Genomic DNA, 17,634 nt, shown 5'->3' with positions numbered 1-17,634 from the left:
TATGCGCCTGGACCAGTAGGCCAGTTGGAGCTATTATTAACCAGCACTTAAACCCCAATTAATTAAAAAATATGTACAAGATCACAGCACGTCCCATCCGAAAGTGTTGTGAGCTTGTAGACTTTTGTTTTAAATGTTTGAAACTCTTTGAACATTTTCACCCATAATGACATGCCCAAATCAGGGACGCCAGGTTGAAAGTGGTTAAACCCCCTCCCCCCCCAACGTCATGCTGAGTTTCCCTCTGTGAAATGGATGCTTAACTCTCTCTCTCTCCCTCTGTCTCTCTGTCGTTCCCAGGTGCAGCTGTGGAGAGCATGCTAGGCACCCTGCTCTGTCTGCCAGGCTCAGGCTCGGTGTTGCTGGACCCATATGGATCCACCATCTCCGAGACCACCAGCGAAGCCTGGAGCGTGGAGGTCCTGCCCAGCGACTCAGGTGAATTTACTGTCAAACATTTAGTTTAACGGGGGGGGAATGGGCTTTTTTCCTCAAATATCGGCTCCCTCAGCTGGTCGACGTGTCGTGCACCCGTTTGATTCTGCGATCGCACGCCTTCCAGTCATTCTGTCGCTGTGGTTATTGTGTTGATTTATGCACTACATCTCCATGACAGTCTCATCTGTGTGTGTGCGTGTCTTTTTCGTGTGTGGGGTGGGGGTGGGGGGGTGGACACGCCAGGTGTGGCGGCGCTGCCGCAGTCCAATACCGAGGATGTGAGCATGCATCTGTCATCGTGTTTGTGTGCACTTGCCTTGTCTTTCAGGGCAGATCTGCGCGTGCCAGTAAAAGGCAGCTCAGGGTGTCCCTAGAGGGGACCTCCAGGTGCGTTGGCACCTGTGGTGGAGCCGTGGGGAGAGAACATGCACAAGGACAGCAGCTGTCCTCAGTCACTTTGCATGGTGTCAACCCTTTATGTGTCTAGACTCGCAAAACATCTAGGCTTTTTTTCCGACGCGCCGCTCTGATGCTGTGTTCAGGGATGGGACGATATGAAAATGTCATATCACGATTATTGTGACAAAATAAATCGCGATTGATGATGTTATCGCGATAATGAAAATCCATTATCCTGAGCGGAACATTTGCCCAAAAAAATAGCAGATCTACAAGCTCACAACGCGTCGCAAAGCGACGCGTTGTGAGCTTGTAGATCGGCTATTTTTTGGCAAAGACATTTTGATAGATAGTGAAAAAAAGACTGTATAAGTACATATATTATAAGTACCTTTTACCAATTATAGAGGGTTTAAGTGGTACCGGATATGCAGCTCTGGCAATTAAAAGGTGAATTGATCCCAGTGCATGACGGAGGACGATATCACGATAAATTACATCTCCACGATACGATTTATCGTGAGTGTTTTTTTTTATCACTATAAACGATAATTTCGTGTATCGTCCCATCCCTAGCTGTGTTTCACGCTGCATGCGCACTTTGAGCTGTGGGGAAGGATTTCCCTTCCACACTAGTATACTTTGCATCGCCATTATACCAATCATGTCATTGTGTTTAGGGTAATGTGAGCGCAATCCAATATTTTATAGCGTAGGCCTACTATATCTGTTGGAAAACTAAATTAAAGCACTTTCATCCAAAGCTTTTATTAACCCATTTAGGCCTAGAATTATTGAATGCTTTAACCAGTGAAAAATAGCAGATCTACAAGCTCACAGCGCGGCACCGAGTGCCGCGCTGCGAGCTTGTAGATCTGCTATTTTTGAAAAAGTCATGAAAATGTGTGCAAATCTTTGAATATATGTATTTTCAAAGCGAACGTTTGTAACTCAAATTTTGCTTCTGGGGGGTGCCTGGACTCTGGAGCTAGATATTTTGAGATGCGGGTCCGTGGCCAAATACATATCAGTTTGGGGGTCCTTCACATGAAAAGGTTTGAGAACCACTGACATAGTAGTCTCTCAAGAACAGACTAACTGAGCTCCATTTAAGTGAAAAGGACCCTTTCTTTGACGATGGCTTGCCAGATTGCGGACATAGAAAAATAGGTTTTTCAAAAAATCTTAGAAGGATTCATAAGACACTTATAGAATCGGGTCAAAATTCAAATTTTCACGATTTTTCAAAAATGGCAGATCTACAAGCTCGCAGCGCGGCACCGTGAGCTTGTATATCTGCTATTTTTCAGTAGTTAAAGCATAAAATAATAATACACAATACTGTGTACCCGTTTTGAATGGGTTAATGCCTGATTATGTGTTTAAACACCCCCACCCCCACCTCCAAAGTCAGTGTTTCGTGAAAATCGGTGGAGTGCTTTATTAACAGCGTTAAGTGTTTCTTGGAAAAAGCCTGGGCCTTATGTTAATTGAAGTAGTACACCATTTCAATATGTGCCACGTCGGAATGACATGCATGAGTGTCTTGATTGCTTTTTGTTCCGTTTGCTGCCCCTGTTCTGCTCTGTAATAGCACTATCTTGGGCCCTGGAGTGGAGCGCTTGTTTCATGGCTAGGCAGCAGAAAACTGCACTCCGAAGAGCACTTCGCCGCCGCATTATTACTAACGAGCATGCAAATGAGCACTGCTGTTAGCATGGAGCCGCTGGGTTCGACCCAACAACTCCACTGGGCAGCCAACGAATTGGCCGAACTGGCTTTTATGGCTTAACTCATCTAGTGCCATTCACGAGATGTCTCGCGAAAAGTACTCGAGTATCTGTAGTGCCATTCGCGGGATATCTCGGGAAAAGTAATATATTACTGTAACGGCGAGTACATTACCGAGAAGAATGGCCGCAGGTCCGGAGACGAAATCCGTCGCTGATTTCGCATCATCACGGCTCCACGAGCACAAAATAGTCCCATCCATAACATTGAGGTGGACGGGGGATCTCATCTTTAATGTCCATTATCTCAAAACTACACTTTAGAAGCTAGGATGGAGGCAGATGCTCGCTTATGTTACACAATGATAAAAGCTCCGGTCGGCCATTACACAACTCCACGTGGAGAACGATCGGTTCCGGCGCACGATCCGATGACGTCAGACCGGAAGTGACTGCGCGGTGGACTTCTGGCCTTCAAAATAAGACAACGCAAGTGAATGGGACCTGAAGGAGGCACTTTGGACATTATAATCCGTTAATGTCTGGGGCTCTGAATGAGTTAATTTAGTCAGTTATAAGATATGATAATATATGGCTTGTTTTGATTCCATGCATGTGTGCACTTCTCTCAACCACCGTATAATCCTCTCAGAGAGGGGGAGTTGGAGGATGCCTGTAATTTTTTAGCGAACTTTAACAAGTGCATTTAACTACGTATGTCCATTATATTACAGTGTGCTTGTATGAGGGGGGGAAGTCTCCTGTGACTCTACTGTATGTGTCTGTGTCTCCGTTTTACACCACCATTCAAAAGCAGTGGTGTAAAGTAACTAAGTAAATGTACTTAAGTACTCTACTTAATTACAATTTTGAGGTATTTTATTTGTACTTTACTTGAGTATTTCCAGTTTTCAGTACTTTTACTTCTATTTTACTACATCTCGGATCCAAATATTGTACTTTTACTCCACTACATTTATTTGAAAACTTTAGTTACTAGTTACTTTGCAGGTATACATTATAATATTATAAAAACATATATAAACCACTTTAGCCCTATTTTATACCGTGGCTATTTGAAAATAGCTGATCTACAAGCTCACAAGCTTGTAGATCTGCTATATTTGGTACTTTTGGTGCATTTTGATGCCAACGCTTTCATACTTTTACTAAAGTACATTTTGAATTCCAGACCTTTACGTGTAACAGAGTATTTTTATATTGCAGTATTGATACTTTTACATACCTGGGGGGCGGCATAGCTCAGGGGTAGAGAAACCGTTATTAGAGCACGAAGGGTTCCTGAAGGGTTCCCAGTTCGAATCCGGGCTCCCCCTGAGTTAATGTCGAAGAGTCCTTGAGCAAGACTCTGAACCCCTAATTGCTCCCGGTGAGCAGGTTGGTGCCTTGCATGGTTTCCTCCACCACCGGTGTATGAATGTGTGCGTGAATGGGTGAATGTAATGCACAATCTATGTAAAGCGCCTTGGATAAAAGCGCTATATAAATGAACCATTTACCATTTACATAAGTAATACAGTTGAGTACTTTTTCCACCACTGTTCAAAAGGCGATATAGTCGGGGGCGTTAGGGATATTTCGCGCTAATCAGTCTAAAAGTGCTAAATTTCTGACTACCGCAAAGCATTCTGGGATTTTTTTTCCTTTTTCTTTACATAACTTTATTTGTCAGAGAATCCCAGTGCAGCTACTCATAGCGGCGAAATGGAAGACGCGTTGAGCGAAGGCAAACCAGGCCCGCTGGAATTGGCATTGTTATTGTTACGTGATATGTTTGAAAACAACGACGATGATGAAGAAGTGTTTCATGGATTTCATCAGGACTGGATTACTTTTCATGGACGCACTTTGACACGGCTAGTTTCAGAGACCCGACTCTTTACAGCACAGAGTCAACCCCAAACTCCAGAACAACAGATTCGCAGCTATCTGGAGGTAATAACACTTATAAAATGATTATGATGATATGGTTCATTCATTCACATACACAGGCGCACACACACGCGCGCACGCACATATAATAATAATGACAAATGTCGCTCGCCAGATTTACCGTTAAATGGAGCTAAAAACAAGAATTGACACAGTCAATATAAAATCTGGTGGACTGGTGTGGTGTAAAGCAGGGGCGATGAAGTTTCAATATTGAGCTGGGTGCTCGTAAGAATTGAAATATTCAATATAAAGGCTGGTGGATTGTTGTTTCTTGTCAAAGTGGTGGCCTATGGTGTAAGGCCTATGGTGTAAGGTCTCAAATATTTGCTAATTATGTTTCTATGTGCTACATAGGCTGAGAAATGTATTTTTTATTAGACGTTTTATAAGATTTATTACAATATTTGAGTTTGCAGATTTTTTTTAAAAGAATGATAAAGGTCTGGACCATGACAAGTAATTTCCCATGAAAGCCAAATGTGTAAGCTATCAAACAGTTTTGAAATGTTGTTTCTAGCTGCTACAGAGGCTGAGAAATAAATGTTTTAGTAGACGTTGACACCTCTGTGAAGTTTTCCATAAAATCTCAGGTTTTAGGGGTATTTTTCCAATCGGCCATAGGTTTTTAAGGCTTTTTTCCAGGCCGACTTAGGTCTAAATGGGTTAAGTAGGATCTGAGGGGTCTAACTAGGAGTTTGTCATGATGCTGAATCCATTGCAAGCATTTGTTTTGCACAAAAAACATTCCTTGGGCTAGAAATGGCCTCAGAAAACGATGCATGTATGGGTGAGCATTCATGTTAGTCGGAGGCCTTAGGTTTTTTTTTTCTCGTGCTAGTCAGTCTAAAAGCGCCAAATTTTGCACAGATGTAGCATAGGGCATGCTCTAATGATTTAGCTAGGGCGCCCGAGTCGGCGACCTTCGGCTCCACAAAACACCCACAAAACTCTGACTCATCACTTTTCATCACTAAACCATCATTTTCTGGGGCCATTTGTATCCCAAGGAATGTTTTATGTGCAAAACAAATGCTTGCAATGGATTCAGCATCATGACAAACCCCTAGTTAGACCCCTCACATCCTACTTAAATACCCAGAAAAAAAGTGTTTTTCTGGGTATTTTCCTCCTGTATTGTAAGTCGATGGGTGCCCAACTTGATCTGGCCGCTGTGGCGACCCCGAATGTCGCAGACTCGGGCGCCCTAGCTAAAATATTAGAGCATGCCCTGGGCTACATCCGTGCAAAATTTGGCGCTTTTAGACTAATTAGCACGAAATTACCATGTCATCTCCCTAACGCCCCCGACTAATATGAAATGCAAAAAGACTAACGTCATGTATGCATGGGTTTTGTGTGTGTTTCTCGTTTTGTCGGCAGAAGCCCCTGACCTGAAGCAGGAGGAGCGTCTGCAGGAGTTGGAAAGCTGCTCCGGAGTAGGCAGCACGTCTGATGACACAGAGGTCAGGGAGGTCAGCTCCAGACCCAGCACCCCAGGCCTCAGTGTTGTCTCAGGTAAAGCTGCTACCTACTAGGGCATTCACGAATAGTGATTTTTAGTATTTGAATTATTCAAACTCAAAGTATTCAAATAGTCGAGTATTTGACAGGACTGGCCAAACTGTCAAATATTAAGTAAGCAAGAGGCGAACATTGTGCTGCGAGGCGTTGTGAGCATGTAGATCGGCTATTTTCACAATATTTATCTGCGGAACCGAGTCACATTAAATGTAATACCTACAATTCCAAGTGCTTGTCAGGGTGGGGGTCCCCAGTTCAAATATGTTTATTTTGGGGGTCACGGCCTAAAAAGGTTTGAGAACCCCTGGTATAGAGCATTAACAAATTCATCCATCAGGGGCATTGGCAACTCATTCTTATGACGTCCTATCTAGCCAAGCTTTATAAACTATAGATTTTTTAAAGAGAAAACAATAAAAAAATAAAAATAAATAAGCGAATATTCGACTTCGGTGAACAACGGCGAATAGTGACTTTGATATTCGAATATTCGGTGAATGCCCTACTACCTACTCTGTCTGTCCTGGTTGTACAGTATGTCCTTCTGTCGGATGACTTATTGATCGTGTTGGTTATATATATATATATTCTCCCAGTCGCCTTCACCTCAAGAGGGATCTCGCCTTTTGCCAAGCTGTCATTGTAAATACGAATTTGTTCTCAAATGACCGGCCCGGTTAAGACAAGGTTAAGTAAAATAAATGAAACTGTCTCTTTCGCCTTTTTTTCCCCTCCTCTCTGTGTAGAGCAGTCATAATACTTGGAGTGCTTGTTAACCAGTGCATCGGGGTCACTGTGACTTTTTTCACTAGGATACAGGGGTTAATGTTGGTTGTCTTTTACTGTGGGCTCAGGTGGACAGGCTTGTGTTGACATGCATGAAGCAGTATCCCAGATTAACCCATTTAGGCCTAGGATTATTGACTACTTTAACCATTGAAAAATAGCAGATATACAAGCTCACAGCGCGGCACAAAGTGCCGCGCTGCGAGCTTGTACATCTGCTATTTTTGAAAAATCATGATTTTTCTTTGCAAGTCTTTGAATATATCTACTTAAAAGCGAACTTTTGTAACTCAAATATTTACTTCTGGTGGTCCCTGGGACAACATATTTTGAGATGGGGGTCCGTGGCCAAATACCTGTAATTTTGGGGGTCCTTGACATGAAAAGGTTTGAGAACAGCATGATTTAGAAGAAGGATTTAGAAGTCGGGTCAAAGATCGGGTCAAAGATATTCAAAGACTTGCACTCATTTTCACGATTTTAAAAAAATAGCAGATCTACAAGCTCGCAGCGCGCTGTGAGCTTGTATATCTGCTATTTTTCTAAAGTTAAAGCATACAATAATGGTTAAAGTGGTTAAAATCTAACGCGACTCGGGCGCGTTCCAGGCATTTGAGAGTTAAGAAGCCGGCGGTGACGCCCATGGCTCAGCTCGCTAGGGGAGACGTCCCAAGGGGCCCCGGCCGATGGATAGTCCGCGCCTGATGATCGCTCTTATCCGTGTCTTTCCCCTCACCCATGGGAGCTTACGCTACCAATTTAGAGCTTCCAGCGGTTCCCATCTGAGAGGGACCATTCTGCATACTCTTGACACTCCACGTTCTCTGGGGCTTCCCCAGGAGCTGTCAAGACTGGAGCTTTTTGAGCACAGCAAATTTCCCAGCCTCTGGTGCTTACCTTACTCCAAAGTGAGGCGTCTCGCCGCGGAAGAGATTTTTTTGAGTTTTTCCCTTTGCTTTGTTTGTCCTGAATGTCACCACAAATCTGTGCCTGTCTGTGTCACGTTGTGTTACCGCCACAGGTATCAGCGCGACCTCTGAAGATATCCCCAACAAGATCGAGGACCTGCGGTCAGAGTGCAGCTCCGACTTCGGAGGGAAGGACTCTGTGACCAGTCCAGATGGGGAGGAGGCAGGCCACGGTAGGAGACGGTGGGAAGAGTGTCACCTCCCCACCATGAGAGCTAAGCCATCACTCCACTGTCTATCTGCTCAAAACAGCAGCAGTGGCTAAAGCTATCAATCCCTGTCATCTCCGCAGCTGCCACCAACTGCAACTACTGTACTTCACTACTTTACTCACTGACCGCGCAGGGCTCCACTTGTTGTAGTTTACTTAAAGCCCAAGGTGCGACACTGAGGACTCTGGACAGGGTTGACATACAGTAAGACAAATGGGGTTATAAAACTGAGGCTGTATTATTTTAGAACAGCGTATTAATGTCTTATGGTTTATATATTTAATAAAGGGTAGCGAACAATCGGCTTAGTTTTTGTACTTAATCGAAAACATTGAGAACATAGTTGGGGGGGGGGCAGGCATGGGATGAAAGACTCTGATTGAATGAAACCATAGGCAAGGAAGAAGTTGTCCTTTCCTCAAAGATGGGAATTTTAATCGCATATTAAATCTCTGGGCCCATAATCCATATTGTATTCATCTCCCTGTCTCTTATTCTCTGTTCTTGTTACAGGAGCACACCATCTGACATCACAGGCAGACACCTTGGCTATGTTCGATCCCCTCTCCTCCGCCGAAGGTAATTTTTTGCTCCTGGAATGTTCGGGGAGCCAATCCTAGAGCTAGCAAATGAGCGGGTTATTAAGCCCTGCCTAATGTTGTGGGCTCCGCAGAACAGCTTGAGCCCTGAGAAATGAACCTAGTAGAGCGCCCGTGCCCCTCACCCCAAGTCTTTACCCCACTTACAGGACAAAAATAAATATTACCTTTTTTGTGGGAATGCCCGTTTTCAATTAGCCCATTTAGCGTTCGGCCCAGTGTATTCCTCAAAAACACCGTCTTTGTTCCCTCTGTGCGTTGCGCGGTCGACGTTGCCGAGTGTAACCGGGTAGCCGAGATTGCTTCAGCGAAGGCTATGGTAGCAGCAGGGGCTGTGTGTCTGTGGCAAGGTGAAGGGATGACAGGTTGAGAGACCTCACCCCGGGCTCTTTGGCACGGTCCCCTCATCCCACTGTGCTCATGGCACGAGGTTGCCATTGGAAGCTTTTCAGGAGAGAGCGTCTACCCTTGGAACAGGTGGTCTACCTACACCTAGGGCTCATATCCCACCAACAACAGCTCTCCGTAGCACCCCCCCAACCCCCCACCTCCTCAATGTTTCTTTTAGTACTATGCATCAATGATTCTCTCACTCACTCTGTGCGCCGCACCCAATATTCCCCAGTAAGCTGGTGAATCTACTGTCAAATTGAGTTACAGTAATTCTACTACTCTTTAATGTGTTAATTCTACCTGGAGACGATGTATACCGTTGCATCGAGATGTTGAATTTGTTGTGAGGTCTTTCCTTTCATCAGTCATCCAATACAGTTCAGAAAGAAGTACAGGAAATAAAAGCTGTCGACAGAGAATGTAAGAACTTTTGACCGCGTGTCAGATGGTTGACAAACTTGACATTGACTTCTCAACTCATTTCGCTGTTGACATAAGTATCTACACATTTTTGTCTTGTTTTGTGACCCCAGGCTCCTCCACTGGCACCATAGTAAGACCAAAAGTGCACTACGCCAGACCCCCACACCCTCCCCCTGATCCTCCCATCCCTGAGGCGTATGCCCTGGGGCAGGAGCCCCGCCATTCGCTGTTCGCCCCCCACTGCCTCGCCCAGGCTGAGCTGGAACACACCAAGCAGCGGCACTCTTACCCCGACAGGCTGGTGCGGAGCCGCAGCTCCGACATCGTATGCCCAGGCCGCCGGCCCACCAGCGACCCGGGTCTCAACCGGCGTGCAGCGGCGGAGGAGCGCGACTCTGCCGGTGCTTTCGCTTTGGGGCCGTCTTCGTCTCCCAGCAAGGACTCCCTGAAAGGAGAGGTAGGCACAGGACCGTAACTAGGGGTGGGCGATATGGTGATAATTATCGTTGAGACGATACAATGTCTACACGATATGCCTTTTCAGAGATATCGTATATAGTGATACAATTGAGGGAGCGTTTAAAATCCTGTTTAATCGTTAATACAGAGATTCATTGCAGAATTCAATTTAAACCTGCATTTTGGTCAAAATCATCAGTTCTCAAACTTTAAAATGTCAAGGTCTCCCCTTAACTCTGACAGTATACAAATGAAACCAAATGGTTTGTATACTATCAGTTACATACTTGTAAAGTTCAATTTAGACCTCCCAAAAGGAACCCAGAGAGTCTAGTTTTTGTTAAGTAACTTGAAAATGAACAAAAAAAACAACGTGAAAAATAATCGTGATAAAATCGTGTATCGTGATACAGCTTGGGAAGATATCGTGATATTGTATTTTTCCATATTGCCCACCCCTAACCGTAACATTGCAGGGCATGAGCGGCTGCGCTTTTGCAAACTCAGCGGTGGAGTTGAGAGTTGATATGTCCTGTGTAGCTCGATGGGTGATACATGCAACCGCTATAAGGGGTAAAGGGTTTGATCCACACTGGGGCAAACATAAACTTATAATGTCACGGTACTGTTGTACGTTAGACAATGCATCCACCATATTATTTGATCATGTGTGTATAATAGGATTATACAAGAGTATTAGAGGATTACACATTATGTATACTTGACATGTATAGTTAGTTATCCGTGTACAACTTCTCTTTCCAAAGGTTGAGGAGAGAAAAGACAGCGATGACGAGAAGTCTGACCGCAACAGACCTTGGTGGAAGAAACGCTTTGTCTCGGCCATACCCAAAGGTAACCGATCAACAGGTTCATTCATTTCTCTGCTCCGAAAGCATTTTAGACACGTTCTCCAGATTGTTACTGTCGCTACCATGTTTACCTTGCCCCCAGCCCCCCACCAAAAAAGAGAAAAATAAAGGTTTCCTTAATCACAACCTATGACAGGAAATACAACACTTTAAAGAGCATTGCGGAAAAAGCAATTTATAAAGCAAGAAAGAGAATGATGATCCATGTTCTCCACTCCATTGCTGATGTTCCAGTTTGAAAATGATGTTTCTTGTTGTTCAAAGTTCCCTCGGAGACGTGTCCAGTCCCCTTTTTCTCCCACGTCTCACTAGCCACAGATTTATTTAGACTTTTCAAAGCTAATCAGTCATGAGAGGGGCTTTAGCTGTGTAGATAGCGGGCTGTAGCCCTCCCAGCAGTGCTGTCAGCCAGCAGCTAATGGTCATTAGATAGACCTCTCTGTCATCGACGCTGATAGATGACGCATCTCCTGTTGCAGTTCAACTCTACAAACCATCTTTCATACATCTGTCTGAGAAATAATGAGCTGTGCGTGCACGAGATGACTGCTTATTACTCTTTGAGATAATGACGGTCCTCGAGTAAACATTAAACCGGTATTCATGAAATGGAGATGCGCGCAAAGGCGTGCGAGAATGGGAGTGCGCGCGGAGCTGGAAACTGTCGACTCCTCCCACCACACAGAGTTCATTGTGTTTCCGCTGCTCTGCGTGGAGACGCGTAGATGCGTAGACGGTTGTCCCACAGAGGGGCAGCCTGTGTTTGTGTGTGTATATACGCGTCTGCGCGTGAGTGTGAGTGAAAGGCCAAACCCCTGTCTGTTGTGTTCCTCACACAGTGCTGTATTGGACGGCTGAGAGTGAAGTCCCAGGTAACGCTTCAACACTGCCGCCATCATCAAGCCACTAGGCTTAGCTGCTAGATCCAGTGGCTGAGCGCCACATTGCTTTGTAGCTGTGGTCCTGTGTGACAGATAGCGCTGTGATGTGACATGGTTGCAGCCTGAGTTGACATCCCCCAGCCACCCTCTTCATTCACGCATTCATTTATGTTGGCTGGCATTTCTCTTTTCTTTTTTACACTTGTGTAACCATTCGGCTCCCTGGACTCAGTGTTTGCCCCCAGTAGGTCAGAATATCGGTGTGCATCCTTGCTTTGTTTTGTGGAGGTTCATCAGATACCAGACCCTGTTGTCCCAAAGAAACGTAGACCACCGTTTGTCCTATTAGCACCTTGGCGTTAATAGGATGAGGTCTTGACTTCTTGTCATGGACCGCAGTATGCTTTTGTCCCATTATTTGTTTTTCACCATCTTGAAAATTCTTGTGCTTTATTTGCAACAAAACACAATGCTAGATGTTTTTGTTTCCTTCGAGTGTACAGTTGCTATGAATGTTGGTACACAGTAGAACCCGCAAAAAAAACATACCAAAGATTTACCAAAGTGCATTCCCCATTCCCGATGAGCTGTCATGAGGTGACTCATGACCATCCTCTCATCTAGCGACAGCGAACATGGACTCGCCCGTCCCAGCTCACTCATTACACCCCCTCTCTCCACCGCAGCTCCGATAGCGGCGTTCCGGAAAAGGGACAAGCAGGAGAAAGACGATATGGCACAGGAGCGTGTCCCACAAGGTCTGTCCTGATTTATTGTCATTGTGTGCTCCCCTTTTCTTTTTCTTTTTTTTTTTGCTGAATCAGTGAGGAAGAATGTGGACATATGCACACAGTGATGGGTTTAACCCAAATGTTGCCCTGTTTGTCTTGGTGGGATTTTATCAGATGACCCAATGCCCAGACAGAGCTCTCAGGCCCAGGCGGCAGAAGACATCCTGGACAAGTACAGGAACATCAAGAGAACCAGCCCCAGCGACGGAGCCACAGCTGGGGGCTCATATGAAAGTGCAGGGGGTGAGAGACCTCTATATGTTGGAGATGCATGCATAACACGCTAGGGATGCGACGATAAGCGATATTATCGTTTATCGTGATAAAAAAAACTCTCACGATAATCGTATTGTGGAGATTTAATTTATCGTGATATCGTCCTCTGTCATGCACTGGGATCAATTCAGCTTTTATTTGCCGAGCTGCATATCCGGTACCACTTAAACCCTCTATAATTGGTCAAAGGTACTTATAATATACGTACTTGATACAGTATAATTTTTTTCACTCTATCAAATGTCTTTGCCAAAAAATAGCCGATCTACAAGCTCGCGACGCAGTATTTTTTGGCAAATGTTTCGCCCCAGGATAATGGATTTTGATTATCGCGATAATATCGTAAATCGCGTTTTCTTTTGTCACAATAATCGTGATACGAAATTTTCATATCGTCCCATCCCTATAACACGCTGAAAAATACATTTTAAACAATGTATCTTTGCATGTGTGTCACTAGATCTGTGTGTAGAGGAGAGTGTGCATGATTCTCCCAGAGACGATACGCTACAGAATATGTCCACAGACGACCTGCCAGACTCTGCCAGCCAGACAGCCCAGCAGCACGACTCCAAGTTCTCTTTCAGGTCAGATGGCACCGTTTATACCTAAAAGTGTTTACCGGTATTTTATTTTAAAATATGATATTTTTAATGAAAAAGGTGTACATTAGCCTTTAGTCTATATACTGTACATACATATACAGCAGACCAAAGGCTATACATACTCTACATATACAGACCTCATGTTTTTCAAATTTCATTTCAGTTTAGGTGGTCTACGGTTGGTTTATTATTATTTATTAAAACATTTTAAAGTAAAGTCAGAGCTACAAATAAAATGCTACTGTACAAAAAGACAATGATTAAATTGGAACAAATTCTGAACGAGATGGCTTTGTTTTTTCAGTGATGCCAAGAAGAAGCTGAGAATGGTCTTGTGTTCTGCGGACTCTGTGGCTTTGCCCATCATGGCTCCTGCCAATACACGAAACGGGCTGCCTGACCACACAGACTCAGAAGGTGATCACAGTTGTTTTGCACCTGTTCATCTTCACCCGATGTTCTCCTGCTGCGTTAAGTGTGAAATTGATTTGGCATTTGTAGTGGTGTACATTATATACAGACAGGTATCGCACCACTGTCTTAATTTAAGAAACTATTCATAATCAGATTTTTCCGAAGTGGTACTCCTATATATATATATATATATATATATATATATATATATATATATATATATATATATATATATATATATATATATATATATATATATATATATATATATATAAATAATTGTACAACAATAAATAACTTTCACTCAGTTGTTTTACAGTTATTTAGATTGGAGAGTTTATACTAGAGTGACGGGAAGCTGAGGATAGAGGGCCTAAGACATGAAACGGAGGTCTCTAGCCAGAATGCAACCAGTGACATGTGTAGCAATTATGTGGTTGACGCACTGTTGCCTCATTGTACAAACTGGATACACGGTTCAGTTTTGCAAAACATTCCCACCATAAAATTCTAATTTGACATGCAGCAATAGCATACAGCGCACAACTTCTTCAAAGTGAGTTTTTTTCTTGGGAGCGACTCGCCTATTCCTTGCAGCAATTCTAATTTAAGGATCTCTCCTACACATTTGGAAGCAGTACAACACCAGGCTGAACTGAAAATGACATCCCTTTTCAAATGGCCAACAGTGAATCCATAACACAGCATTTCTGCAGCCATCGTTCACATTCTTACTTGGAGGCGCAGGCTGATCTGATTACGGCAGCCGCCCTCTCGCTTTTGTACACCAGCAGCATGTCTCACACGTCTCCCCTCCTGCCTCCCCCCCATTCCCTCTCACCAGACAATGAGATCGTCTGCTTCCTGAAGGTCCAGCTAGCGGAGGCCATCAACCTCCAGGATAAGAACCAGATGGCACAGATCCAGGAGACCACTCGTTGTGTCGGCCGCTTCGACCCGCGGACCTGCAGGAAGCTGCTGGCTGCCATCGCCGAGGATTACAGGTAGGGGCTGTCACGATATGACATTTTACAGGACGATTAATTGTCACTCAAATAATTGGCGATTAACGATTTAATTGTGTTTTTGTCGTTGATAATTACATTTCTGTTTGGCTTTTAGGCTTTGAAGTTGTACATGGTAGATATGACACATAACCTAAATATACAAAGAAATTACTGATATATTTGACAACTTAATAACTTTGATAGTGGAAATAGCCGATCTACAAGCTCACAACGCGTCGCGATGCGACGCGTTGTGAGCTTGTAGATCTGCTATTTCCACTATTTCGGACATTTTTCAACATTCACGATTATGACGATTATGACAAAATAATTGCGATAATGTCAAATAATCACGATTAGACGATTATGTAATACTTGTGACAGCCCTAATTACAGGTAACCTGTCTGGGGTGACAGCTCTGTGGCTTTTTGAAGACATTGTCTTGTTTAGCTGTTCTGTGCGTGAGGTGTAGTGTGGAGTATAATAGCAAATATGAAAAGGCAATGGTTTGTGCCTCTTGCAGGAAGAGGGCGCCGTACATAGCTTATCTGACCAGGTGTCGCCAGGGCCTGCAGACGTCTCAGGCCCACCTCGAGAGGCTCCTGCAGAGGGTGCTGAGGGACAAGGAGGTGGCCAACCGCTACTTCACCACAGTCTGTGTTCGGCTCCTCCTCGAACATATGGAGGCCAAGATGCAGGACTTTATCAAGGGTATTTCCTCACATCCATTGTTGTCGCACATCATGATATGCTAGTAGTCATATTAGCAGTGCTCATTAAATGGTTTTGGCAGCAAGCCTCCAATAGGCCTATATAATATCATTGCTGTCGGGTGGAAACCTTGTATGTCCAAAACTGTTCGTTTTAAAATTGTAAAAATAGACTATCTACAAGCTTGTAAGATCTGCTATTTCACCACTTTGTGTGACATTCTTGTATGGTATTAATTTACGAAAAAACATACAATTTAAATGTGGAGATTCAAGGTTTCTGTCAGAAAAGCTATTCCGTTTTGCCCTTCATCAACAGAGTGTGATTCCTCCAGACTTTCATGTGGTGTATGTCCCGTATCCATGTTGACTTCATTGTTCTCTGCCTCCCGCCATAGCCTTCCAGGGGTGCACAGCGTCTGATGACAAGACTGCAGCAGTGGAGGATTTTCTGCGCTACTTGTATGGTGCCATGGCCCGTGATGCCATCTGGCAGTATGCTAGCGAGGACCAGCTGCAAGATGCCCAGATGGCTATCGAACGCAGCGTTATGAACCGAATCTTCAAACTGGCCTTCTACCCCAACGGGGAAGGGGATACTCTCAGAGATCAGTGAGTATCTAGACCAGCAGTGCCATGCTGACTCCGTCCATCTCAATTAACAGTGATCCAATTCCCTCTGCTTCTCTTCCTGGCAGAGATGTGTAAAGGTTTAAATAGCTGGGGCTGTGTTTTCTATTCTCACTCAAATTATCTTCTATTACCTTCTTCCAGGCTTTTCCACGAACACATACTTCGGCTCTCGAAGGTTGTACAGGCCAATCACAAAGCCCTTCAGATCCCAGAGGTAACAACCTGATAATCCAATGCCCTCATCAGATGCATCCAAAGAACATTTTATATAGCCGGCCAATATGTCTATAATGGCTGCCCCACAAAGTTGCTTGAAGTGTAAATGCTTATTTTTTTGTGTGTAATTATTACTATTATCCTTACAGGTGTATCTGAAAGAGGCTCCATGGCCTTCTGCACAGTCTGAGATTAGGACCATCAATGCCTACAAGACCCCAAGAGACAAAGTCCAGTGCATACTGCGCATGTGTTCCACCATTATGAACTTGTTGAGTCTGGCCTACGATGACTCCGTCCCCGGAGCAGACGACTTTGTCCCCGTGCTCGTTTATGTCGTCATAAAGGTGAGTCCCTGCTACTCTTAATGCGTTTACACATTATGCTGAATAGCAGACTCTCATTACTGAACTGTGTGAGTGTATTCTAAAACAATCTGTAAGCTCCAAGCTTGTTCGCGCTTTAGCGTTGACCACTTTTGGAATTCTGAAGGTTGAAAATAATCATCCCGAGACATCTACTTAGTCCTTACCTGATATGATTAACCAGTAATTTGCACGGTGGCGTCGAGATTTTTTCGCTGGCCCGATAACCTGTACCGGTTGATATTTTCCATATTTCCATATTTATGGCGATAATCTGCATGGGGCATAGCGCGTGGTTCGTTCAGCGGCTAATGTGGGGGCCCATCCCCGCTTCTCCTCCCCTCCAGGCAAACCCGCCCTGCCTGCTGTCCACCATTCAGTACATCAATAATTTCTACGCCAGCCGACTGAGTGGGGAGGAGTGCTATTGGTGGATGCAGTTCACCGCGGCAGTGGAATTCATTAAGACCATCGACGATCGCAAGTGAAGCAGAACAGCCACCTGTACGGGCAGACTGCGGGGAAGGAGCCGGGAGACTGGGACACTTCCCAACCAACTGCTCCCCTTCCCCAACCCAACAGCTCACAGAAAGCTGGCCTTAAGCCTGCTTCTCTATTTGTATAGCTGTACATAGCCAGAGACGTTGAGAGATTACAAAGTATATATGATTACTGTATGTATGTGGACAAATCCAGGTTTTAGCAATGGTTGGAGGGGAGGGGGGGAAAGGCCTTGGGGTGGGGGGTCCACATGTTAATGTTTGAACTTCAGCTGATTTGGATCATTTCCTTTGATCTCGTTGTCTCTTCTGTCATGTTGAGGTTTTTTGGGGTCTGTATTAGATTTTATATGTCCCATAATATTATTCAAATGTTAAATCGACACGTGGAAAAGATGATCAGATGAAAAGGGACCATACTTCCGTGACATGATCACTGATGGTGTTTTTTTGTTATGTTTTTTGTTTGTAAGCGATGG

At 44.3% G+C, this 17,634-nt stretch overlaps 1 protein-coding gene across 8 annotated transcripts in view; it reads left to right on the top strand.

The window, feature by feature from the left end:
• The window catches only part of gapvd1 (GTPase activating protein and VPS9 domains 1), a 53,372-nt gene extending 36,019 nt beyond the window's left edge, over window positions 1–17,353 (top strand). For 3 of the 8 annotated variants that reach the window (XM_080738294.1, XM_080738293.1, XM_080738291.1), the window contains exons 12-28: window positions 301–438; window positions 4,410–4,523; window positions 5,904–6,038; window positions 7,852–7,971; window positions 8,524–8,589; window positions 9,536–9,882; window positions 10,652–10,739; window positions 12,324–12,395; window positions 12,543–12,671; window positions 13,165–13,291; window positions 13,614–13,726; window positions 14,568–14,727; window positions 15,255–15,442; window positions 15,840–16,053; window positions 16,216–16,288; window positions 16,440–16,637; window positions 17,003–17,353. In XM_080738294.1, coding sequence (XP_080594420.1) covers window positions 301–438; window positions 4,410–4,523; window positions 5,904–6,038; window positions 7,852–7,971; window positions 8,524–8,589; window positions 9,536–9,882; window positions 10,652–10,739; window positions 12,324–12,395; window positions 12,543–12,671; window positions 13,165–13,291; window positions 13,614–13,726; window positions 14,568–14,727; window positions 15,255–15,442; window positions 15,840–16,053; window positions 16,216–16,288; window positions 16,440–16,637; window positions 17,003–17,143 — 2,423 coding nt within the window. In that variant the 3' untranslated portion in view covers window positions 17,144–17,353. The remainder of the gene's footprint in view (window positions 1–300; window positions 439–4,409; window positions 4,524–5,903; window positions 6,039–7,851; window positions 7,972–8,523; window positions 8,590–9,535; window positions 9,883–10,651; window positions 10,740–12,323; window positions 12,396–12,542; window positions 12,672–13,164; window positions 13,292–13,613; window positions 13,727–14,567; window positions 14,728–15,254; window positions 15,443–15,839; window positions 16,054–16,215; window positions 16,289–16,439; window positions 16,638–17,002) is intronic. The other 5 variants (XM_080738298.1, XM_080738296.1, XM_080738295.1 and 2 more) reach the window with 3 other exon arrangements.
• The last annotated feature ends 281 nt before the right edge of the window (window positions 17,354–17,634 follow it).

Source organism: Nannobrachium achirus, assembly GCF_963921795.1.
Source record: "Nannobrachium achirus genome assembly, chromosome: 12".
NCBI lineage: Eukaryota > Metazoa > Chordata > Actinopteri > Myctophiformes > Myctophidae > Nannobrachium > Nannobrachium achirus.
Note: the sequence above shows the minus strand (reverse complement) of the source record. Positions and strands in the feature narration are given on the sequence as shown.